Here is a 10982-nt window from a genome sequence, read left to right on the forward strand (position 1 = left end):
ATTCGGGTGTTCGTTCCCTATCCAACCCTATGACCCCAGGACGTTTAATTCTGAATATCAGAGCCAAGTGAAGGTGAGGGGACCTGGGGTGTGCGGCCCCAAGGCAGCCACCCGCTTCCCACAGCAGCCACATCAAGTTACGTTTGCCCTATTGCATTATAAATACCAGAATTAGCCTTGCTTAATTATTTAAAACTATAGATTAAAAGCAGACAAAAGCTCTTTGCCTCCTTTCTGGAGCACGCGTATCATTTATCGGTGATACGGTCGCCTGGTGACAAGCAAGGGGTAGCATGCCAGGTCCATCCATATGAGATGCTCCCGAGCTGCTGGCACGGCAGGAACCAGAGGAGAGGAAAATCACAGTGAGGATGGGAGCTGGCACCATCTCACCTAAGGAGGGTAACAATTAACACCTGCCAATCTTTGGGCTCACCATATTATTATTATTAATACTAATTATTATTATTATCATCATCATCATCATTATTTACATTATTATTATCAGCCATCACCAGGGCAGTAAGCCACAGCAGTCATTAAGCTGCTGTAAAAAAATGACAGGTATTTTGCTATGGGCTCAGCTATGTTCACAGTGACACAGGGATTAGTTGGGGCATTAAGGCGCATTTTGCAGGCTCAGCTGCAGGGACTCACCCGCCAAAGGGTTTCCAGGCACTTCCCTGTCAGCTGGCATCTGCATCCCATCCACTGACACGGGCACCTCGCTGTGTCCTGAACCTGCCGACCATGCAGAAAGTGACTTCCAAAATGTAGTGCCTTGCTTTGAGGTCCAATTGCTCATCTTCCCAGCGGCAGAACCCCTGCAACGCAGCCGCGCACCCAAAAGCTGCTCTCACCACAAAAAGATCTGGGGCTCGTGGAGACCGACATGTAATTGTTTGCCTGCCCCGTGATGCTATTCCGTGTTTCTAATATACAATTAATTAATGTTAGCAAAATCACACGAATTAGCAAATGCCATCAATTCAAGAATCCAAAACAAAAACTGTCGGTTTCATTCTTTGTAGGACTTAACATACAGGAGGGATCCCCAGAGAAGGGGATGCCATCAGGGGCTGCAGCCCAGAAAAGGGAAGGTTCCCCCATGATGCAGTGAAATGTGTCAGAAACTCGCATTATTTCCCAGGCTCAGGCTACCTGTGTAAATAGCTTTAAACCAGCTCTGCTGACCCGTATGGAGTGTGTTGGCTTTGCAGTCTCCCCACCTGTGGTATGGGCATGAGCAGCTTCTTTCAGAAGCCCTTCATTAATCTGTTGGTTCTTTAAAAAAGACACATTCATTAATAAATCCCAGGCATCCAGAAAACCAGAGTTTCTCCTCTGTAGCCAGTTTTAAGTGATCATTTCTGCCCAGGAAACGGTCCCTTGGGTCTGTGGTTTTACAAACCCAGATCCAGGGCTCTGACCGTGGGCATCCTGAGTTTTTTGCCCAGTCTCATCCCTTCTACCAAATACCAGGGTTTCACAGATTTCCAAACAGCAATATCCTCTGAGCTTGGATCCCATTCCCAAAGTAATCCCTTCTGCCTGTTTTTATGTGGATGGCATTTCACAGAGGCCCATTCTCTGCCCCAAAAGGGATGCCCATACAGTATTTTTTAACAAGAGCAGTTTGGCCACCAACAAACCTCTCTTGAGATACTCTGGTCGGAACATCAGTTCCCAAATGGCACAGACAGCAGAAATAACAGATGTACTGCAGGGCACGCTGTGGAGCAGGGCTGCCCACAGTGCCGAAGGAAGAGAAACTGGGTTTGCAGTGGTGTGGAAAAGGGCCGAGGGATGTGCAAGGGAAGGGCGAGTGGGTCATAGAGGGGCAGGATGTGGAGAACAGCTTGGCAATGGGGAGCAGGCATTTCATATCAAAACCTGCAAAAAGCAGCCAAACGCTGGTGTCCCACTGCACCCTACATTTTCCTGTACTGTTGCAAGTCCAGAGGTGCCAGGTAGGAGCCCAGCCCTCCACCCCACAGCTTTCCAAACCCTACAGCTGTGGAGTCATTCTCTTCTCAGTCTCTTTTGTTTTTCCCCTTGTGAAGAATGGCTGGAGCCAAGCAGGCAGCACAAGCAGAGCTGCACCGCTTGCATTACCTGCCCTTTCCAGGGCCACTAATCCCCTTAACATTCCTGGGGATTATTTCCATCCCAGCAGGATGGTGAAGCAGGCTGCCAGCAGCAGCACAGGGAGCAGCATACAGTCCTGACACAGAGGGGCTCACAGGGCAACCCACCCCGGAGGGACAAATCACCTCATCCTAAATAAACGCTCTGTGAAGGGCATCTCCTCTGAGTGAGGGGAAACCAAAAAGCAGCAGCAGCAAAGGGGAGCGTAGCTCAGCTCTGGCCACAGCCGAGCCCCCGTGTCCAATGCCTCTCCCTGGGCATGAACCTGTCCTTCTCCTCCTCCCTTTTTTCCTTCTCCTCCTCCTCCTGTACAGGAGTAAGCTAAAACCTTTCTCCTTGCCCTGGGCTGCATGAAATCCACTCAGCACTCCAAGCAGCACACTGCATTTTACACTTCTAGTAGAGTCTATTTAATGTATTATTTGCAACATTCAGGTTTTCAAAGGCATTTAATGTCGCACCAAAACTGCCTGATATCCTGTTCTCCAAAAGAGTAGGGCTGAGCACAATCAGAAGTGGAAACTATTTTCCCCAGGATTGCAGACTGATGATTTTATTGCAAGTCTCCCAGGAACTGGGGGATTTATGAGCATTTCCAGGTGGTCTGAGCAGGAATTTGGGCTTTGCTTTAGGTCAGAACAGACCAAGATAATAAAATGTCATTTTACTCCTCCATCCAGGTCCCACTGGTTGGTCTCTGGGCCATCTCAAAGATGCTGAATAGTCCCTGTGGGGTGTCCTAGAAAACCAATCAAGACTGAGAGCTTGTTTCACAGCTACGGCTGGGAGAGGAGATAAGGCCATGTGTAAAGTCCCAGTATCTGCCAGTGGCCCTGGCCTCTTCATCATGGCAGTCTTACTTTTCACTTGCAGAGAAGCCTCTTGGAAATGTACCTTTCCTAGAAAGCCTCAGGCTTCTAGAAGGGAGGAAAGGGAAAATATTTAAAAGCAAGCAAAAGACTTGAGTATTTTGAAGCAAACACAGCTACTTTTTATAAGCAACACTCCAAAGAAGATCTGTTTAAAAGGTCACACTGCCTTTCTGAGTACAGCAGAGGACATTAAAATGCACATGTATTTTTTTTTGTTTATATCTTGCCAAGAACAATATAAAAATGTCCAACACCTTTTGCTGATTTATGGTGGTGGCAAAGGAGGTGCCAGAGCAGAGCCTTGTTCATTGATCTATGGCTGAATCATGCAAAACCAGACATCCTGCTGTAAATCCACTGCAGAGACCTGGCTTGATTTATACCCCCAGCACCATAAATAATGACAAAAAGCAGGCTGATAGCAGTCTGTCTCCCCTTACACAGACATGAATTACATCGGGTCTTGCAGATGATAGATCTACTCCATGAGAAACATTTTGCACTGGGTCTCTCTCTGCCAACCTGCAGGAGAAAGGATGCCTCGTCCTTACTTCCAGCATAACCCCAAGCTGTGTTTCAGGCGCACCAGTATTTTGATATTCTCATTTCTTGTTTTCTGCTCAATGCAAATGAAGCCATCCCTTGAATTGCTCCAGACTAAGGTCTTCTAAAGGTTTAAAGTGTTAATTTTTTAGTGAGATTCAAGGCTCCTAGCAGTCCTGGTCAGGGACAAGGTCAGGGCTTTGACGTTGTCCCCAGGGCAGCGGTACAGACGCTCACTCGAAGCCAAACCCTCGAGGTCTGCACACCCCATGGCACATCCAGCGCAGTGAAAACCAAGCTCAGAGCTACCTGCTGTGTCCTGGCCCTGGCAGGATCGTTCAGGCAAATTGCACTCATTGTGAGGACCTTTGCATGCTGATTGAACAGCCAGAAAGGCTTCCAGTCGGTTTCAGTTCCTCCCACTCCTTCCTTCCCAGTATTTTCTTGCTTTCTACTAGTTTCAAGGGAAAAGCTCCCCATCTGCCTTCAGTAAATAGGTTGATAAATTGCTGCTGCTTTGCAAGCCTCAGCCACGCAGTGTAAGATTGCTGCAGTCCGGATATAACCACATTCGCCAATTTAAACCCTAGCCAGGGCGCTCCCCCAAAATGCTGCATAAGCAAGGGGTCTCCCAAGGCGAGGGGCACTTCCCTGATCATCCTGGGTACCTGGAGGTAAGGAAGAAGGGACTCCCACTCCTGACCTGCAGAAGAAAATCCATACATCATGGAGGCAGGAGGGAAACTGTTTTATCAGTAACAGTGCTGCACCAGTGCCCAAGAGCTACTACAGCTTAGTGGCAGGGCCCGAGAGCTACTCAGCATAGAAAAAACCCACCAAAGTCACTTGAGTTACAGCCAGTTACAACGTACAGGTTGGTTCTTCAGGCTTGGTTGGCCGCGTAATCCTTCCACGCTCGCTGCTCGCTGCATTATCCCCTAGCACAGCACAACATGCGGATTTCAAACGGACAAATATCCAAGATCGAGACGCCGCAGCCCCTCATCCTGCCATGTGGTGGGATTTGGTACCCAGCACACAAGCAAGTGTGGGCATCTCTGTCACTGTGGGCAGATCTGGTCTAAATGATGGCACAGGAACAAGGGCACAAGGGCAACAGGACGACCCAGTGACACTGAGGTTAGTCTGTCAGTATAGCTGTCCAAAAACACCGTGTCCATTAAAAACACCTGGCATTTTAAATAAGTTACTCCATGGAGAGGATTTTTGTTTGAAGAACGAAGGCATTGCCTTGCCATTTGAAATGGGAGCTCATCCCTTTCATTCACACAAGAACAAACCTCTGCTGTTGTGCCTTTCTTCCCTGACTCTTCTCCTGTGAAAAGGGACCAAAAAATGAGAAGTAGAAGAAGAAAAAAAATGAAAGCAATTTTACACCAATGAAAACCTGACGTGTTTCCTCATTGTTCAAAACCTGGCTTTCATCTAACAAAAATTAGCCATGAAATTTTGCTGCCTTCACCCTTCGCTGTTCTTCAGTCCCTGCATCTCCCTGGAAGGCACCAATGAGGCCCCAGTTTCATCCTATGGAGTCAGCCTGGCACTCGTCATCAAACACCGAACCACACCACTTCCCTTCTGCCAGCAGTGATGTATGATCCTAGAGGAAAATAACTCGATACAAGAAATCACTGCTTCCAGCTTCCAAGCACCCTTTAAATATGTACCAAACTATTCACCCCAATTACAGTCATGTAATGGGCTCTGATTTGTTTTTCTTTGTTCCCAAAGCAGTAGGGCACTGGCCACATTAACATTCAATGAGAAGTTGTTTGATATTGAATCATTGCTTCAGCAGTATTATTCCACACCCAAGTCTGTTTGATTGCAATCCACTTTACATTTGATAAGTACTTACTATGAAAGAACGACCTCGCCTGCTTTCTCTTGCCTTTTTTATTGATTTCTCTTTTAAAAGGGCTTTATTCCTTTTATACATGAGATTGCAATAAGAGAGAGAGAGGCAACATTACTGCACAACTGTTTTCTTTGCTGAAAACCCATATAACTTCGCACTGGGTCCCCAGAAATGCTCTAATAACAAGACACTTACAGACATGGAGCTGCCTACACCCTTTTCCTGGGACTTTTTGTTCTTACTGGTAAACTTCCAAATTGTTCAAGTGAATAGTCAGGAATAAATTGCTCTTTCTGAGCCCCTGATTAGACCATACACTGGCATAATTGCAGGCAGCCCCACTGTGCTCCACATTTAAAGACACAGCTCACCACATGCGGTTTGTCTTATACCTTGTGCTTTGCACTCACTTTGTATAGGGTTTTTTGTAAAGGAGAACTGTAGAGCACTTGGAAAATATCAACAGTGAACAAGCCCTGTGGTTTGCCTGAAAACCAAGCTGCCAACACTTCCAAAACAGTGGGCTCTTGTTCCTACATCCAGAACATACAAATTATTACAGCACGATTGCATACTGCATGGGCAAATTATCCTTTCCTCGGCATTAGGCTCAGTCCTCACTATTAGGCCAGCAGGATAACAGCAAAATCCTTCCTTGACAAGAGGTTTCAGATACAGCAGCACTTCCTCAGGCCCATGTTTCACAAGCCCCTCCAATCCCACAGCATCCCCTTGTGCTAAGGGATCGATGGCCTTGGCCAGGATGACCAAAGCAGGAGCTCAGTCCTCATCCATGGCTGTTTCCAGTTTTATTTAGACCTATCTTGCATTAATTAATCCTTGGCACGAAATGCAGCCACTGAAGCAAGTGGCTGGCAAGTATTTTTAGTGATCTAATTAATATGTGTCTCATCAACAACGCAAAGGGAATATTTTTTAAAACCTCTACCAAAAAAACCCACACCAGCACATGGAGACACCAGCACACAGACACGGACACGGGTGTCGAGCAGCCGGGGCAGGTACCATTGCTTTTCCTTTGTCTTGCCCAGGGCAGGAGAGCTCCAGTGGGTGCCCACACCCCAACAGGGTGAGACTTCTCATGCAAACACCTCTTTTTTCTTCCAGCGTCGATGTACACTGAAATACAGCGGGAGCGACCGGACAGTGGGAATATCCTGACTCACCCGGACTACATAGATGGAAACCCAGACCTCATCAAACCTAAAAAGCTCCTAAATCCTGTCAAAGCCTCGAAGAGCCACCAAGAGCTGCACAGAGAGCTGCTGATGAACCACAAAAGGTAAGAGCAGGTCACAGCCTGACACCAAAGTGACCCTAGAGGTGCTGAGCCATTAGAGCTCAGCAGCCCAGGCACAAGTGCTGGCAACAGCCTTCGAGTGGGACAGGCAGGATAAATCCCTTCATTTGCAAACAAACACAGTGTAAACCTTGCAAAGTCAAATGGGTAAAGATAGGCTAGAATTCGCATTCCTGGCTTCCTACCCCATCACCCCAATTTAACTCTTTGGAGGTACAGATACAACAAACATCAGGATACAGACACCAGCGACTGAGAGCCTCTGACCACAGCATTCCTTTGCGGCAACTGTCTGAGCATCGGTGCAGTAAAAGCCTGTGCAGTAAAAGCCTGTGCAGTTCAGAGATCTTTAAGCACAGCAAGAAATCTGCTGGCTTTATATTGACATTTTCTGAACACCTTGAAATATTGTGACACGATAGCACTTTGGCTTTCTAATTAAAAGGAGCGCAGCCTCTGTCCAAAAGGACCCCAGCCATCACCAGAACCAGACGTGTATATTAATTCAGCAGACAATCAAGCCTGACGGCGGGGTGCGTTAATCAATACCGGCACCAGCTGGGTTTGATTTGATTTAATTTTCCCAGAATCAGAAGAATTACAGGGACCATGCCCAGGTCGTCCTGCAGCATCAAGGCAGAGGTAACTGTACCAGCCAGATATTTTTTAAACCGTCTGGCTTGAGAGTGACCACATCCCGCCCAGTGATACTGCTCAGTTTGAGGGCTCACGACCACCACTGGCTTTGATCTCTCAGAGCATTATCCCAGTCTAACCAAGAATCAAGAAATTCCTGCAGTGAAGGTAGCAGAGACGAACGGCAGCAGACAGAGTACAGACCGCACAGGACCAGACTGAGCTGAACTCCAAACTGGCAAATAAAAAGTACATAATCTCTTTGTACTCTGGTTCTGTGCCTGCCATCATGTTACATCCCTATCTGCCATCAGACGCTGGCAGGAGGCAGCTCCACTGCGGCTATCCTGCATCTCCTGACTCCTCTCCTTATCATCCTGTGCATCTCAGGCATCAGTTTAAACCTGCTTTGGCTCTGGCCTCCCAAATATTTTTCAGCAAATATGTGAAACAAACTCTGCTGCAAACAACAATCCATCAGTGCTGGTTCCTTATCACTTTCAAATCCACCAGTTTTGCTTCCTGCCACATATTACTACAGAGTGAGAGAGGGGAGAAAGAAGGATGTATGACTTGCTCCCGTTTCTGCCTTGCTGTTGTTTTTTTAACCTTTAAGCAACAGGAAGAAGCAACTCAGATCAGCAGCTTGTGCAACAAAACCTTATCTTAGTCAACACCTCTGGGTATGAACAACACAGGCTGATTAAATCAAAGAGCAGTAACAAATCCACAGGCAACATTGCAAGCTGTGTCTCCAGCAAGCCAAGGCAGGTCTGCCTTCTCTCAAGCCTTGGGAAAAGCATCTCTACAAAATCTGAGTTTTTCCTGCCTTGAAAAAAAACATCATGAAAGCTGTGGGGCCAACGCTACAGCTGCCTTCACTGATGTTGCCATGAATTTCATCCCATCGTGAAGCAAAAAGAGAATGACAAGAGGAAGCATCATTAAACACGGCACTGGAAGGATGCGAGAACTGGTCCCTGGCCTTGTTGTGACAATGCAGAGGTTTGCTGCATCCAGAGAGCGTTTTCCTCTCCTGCTGCCAGTTCAGTTTCTCCTGATGTGAGATACCAGCTCCATAGTCCACAGGGTTTGATGTCTCTGCTTGCAAACAACCTTAGCAGAAACCAACCAGCCTTTGGTCAACAGAAGCCTCCTGGTGCTGAGGAGGAGCTTTGCATGTAATAGCACATGTGAACTCGCCATGCCCTGGGCAAACCCTTAGCACAAACACGGGGAGGTCCCCGCCTTGCCTCAAAACAGACCTTCACCCACAGGAACACCAAACACCCCACATTTTACAATGGGACTTACAGTAAATACTCTCAGCCCACTGATTTAAACGAGTATTAAACCCAGTCCATGAAAGCGGTCAGGCTGCACTCCTTCCCAATGTGAGACACCAACGAGGTCTTTAACTCCTCCTCCTCAACCAGCTACTTCTGGTTCTGTATTTTCTTACAAGATGACTTGCATTCCAGTTGCTATTGCAGAAGACAGCCTGTGTAAACACGGTCTCAACCACTTCTTCATAATCTGTTCTTCAGCGACATCAAACTCTGCGCAGTTGCACTAAAGTCTCCCAAAATTCAGGAAATGCTTTATTTCCCCGCAGCTTCAGGGTCTGCCTCTCTGACTAGGGCTCAACAGGGCAGACAGTCACCACCTTTAGTGATTTAAGCCAGGAAGCTGATGGATTTCATGCAGGCAGATTTCTTTCGGCACAGAGGAGATGAGTTGGTCAAAGCACTGTCCTGGCAGGGCAGGAACCATTCCACAACCACACAGGAGCACATCTGGACTTGTTCACCCATAGCTCTAAACATTCATAACTATTCCTGTGCTTTTAGGGGAGCAGAAGCTGACGGAAGGCAGCCAGGGTCAGCTGTAAACCTTAGTGTCTAAATTCAGGCATGGCAACATTCAGTGTGTTAGACTTCTGAAATTTGTTTGGAGAACTTCCTTCATCTCTTTGGCACCTATTAATGCCTTTCATGCGCATCCTTGCCATGTCTCCTTCCCGTGATCCCACCCCTCACAGGACGGGTTTTGGAGCAGCCCCACTTCATTTGAGGTGCTTTGGGCGGCTGAAGGGGAGCTGGGCACCACCGGCAAAGGCTCTGGCTCCCAGCAGAAAAGGACATTTCATTTTGGCTGCTTGACACAAACTTTCCATGTCAACAGGAGGATCGCCAGTCCTCAGCTCCGAAGCAAAGCTGGGATGCAACGGGGAGGACAATTCCTGCAGATCAATGACTACCCCTGCTGGTGGAAATAAAATCGTCGTTATTTAAAATGCCCTCGATGCTGCGGAAGCCGTCACTGAGATAATTAAAACTAGCAACAGCAGGAGCCAATGAAAGTTCCCATTTCCACACCCGACCCAGAAACCCGTTATACCCATCAGCGGAATGGGATTAGCAAAGCCTCCAGTGCCACAAGCCCTGGACAGCAAACACCGTGCCCGCCCGAGGCAGGCACCGTCCCGCAGTCAGGTGCTCCCAGTAACCTCATGGATCCACTGGTTTGTGAACCACATCTCCCAGCTTTCCTTTTAGGACTGAGAAGAGTTTTGGGGTTGCTGGGTTGGCAGTGGTTACACTCCAGGGTGTAGGTGCTCCAGCCCTGATTTATCTGTGTTTTATCCACAGAGGCTTGGGCGTGGAGAGCAAGCCAGAGCTGCAGCGGGTGCTCGAGCACCGGCGGCGAAACCAACTCATCAAACAGAAGAAGGAGGAGGAAGAGGCAAAGAAACTGCAGTCTCCTTTCGAAAAAGAGCTTTTAAAGAGGCAGCAGAGGCTGGATCAGGTAGAGCTGAGTTTTCAGTCATGCCCAGGTTATCCTAACCACCTCGCATGAGGCACAGACCACAGGGGAGGTGGGTGGGCCGAGGTTCAACCCAAGGAATAGCGTTGCTACCCCTCCATAAAATGAGAGCCATAGTACATCCACAGGGGTGCTCAGGACCCTGGGGTGCAGGGAGAGAGGCTGCAGAAGTGCTGGAAGGTGCAAACCCTGCTGCAGTCGCACCCAAGCTGCATTTCAGAGGGGTTCCTGGCATATACCTTGGCCAAAAATATGCCTGGGGAGAGCAGTATTCAGCACGGGGATTTGTCAGGAGCACAGCCATGCCCCGGGTACTCTCTGCCCCTGCTCCTTACCCAGACCAGCGCGAGCAGCAGGTCAGCCTGTTGCCACTGAAAAGAAAGTCATTGCCTGTTCTCCTTGTCAGTCTTTGCACTACAAATGGATGAAAATAGTTTTTTTAATTAATCCCTTGCAATAATATCAACCAAGCAGAGATCCTTGGAAAATCAAAGCCCAGCACTTTCAGAGAAGAACCAGGAATGTGAAACAAGGTGGTTTAGGGACAGATCCATATAGACTTTGCATGTAAAATGGAGCAGTACAAGGACTTAACCCCCTTAGACGATAACCTCATGCTGAGAGCTTTTCCCAGGCTCAAGGGCCTCCTTTGCTTGGAAGGATCCAAACCTCCTCCTCCCTTCTCCATGCCAGGTCTGCAGTGAAGCACTCCCCTGCTTTGCTGCTGGAGATGTTCCTCCCTACAGGAAAAACAATA

At 47.9% G+C, this 10982-nt stretch overlaps 1 protein-coding gene across 1 annotated transcript in view; it reads left to right on the forward strand.

Annotated features, from left to right (window-relative positions):
* Window positions 1-10258, forward strand: part of FAM107A (family with sequence similarity 107, member A) — an 11446-nt gene extending 1188 nt beyond the window's left edge. Inside the window, exons 2-3 of the mRNA XM_010187574.1 lie at window positions 6571-6745; window positions 10051-10258. Coding sequence (XP_010185876.1) covers window positions 6571-6745; window positions 10051-10258 — 383 coding nt within the window. The remainder of the gene's footprint in view (window positions 1-6570; window positions 6746-10050) is intronic.
* The last annotated feature ends 724 nt before the right edge of the window (window positions 10259-10982 follow it).

This window comes from Mesitornis unicolor, unplaced genomic scaffold, assembly GCF_000695765.1.
Source record: "Mesitornis unicolor isolate BGI_N332 unplaced genomic scaffold, ASM69576v1 scaffold43226, whole genome shotgun sequence".
In the NCBI taxonomy this organism is placed as follows: Eukaryota; Metazoa; Chordata; class Aves; order Mesitornithiformes; family Mesitornithidae; genus Mesitornis; species Mesitornis unicolor.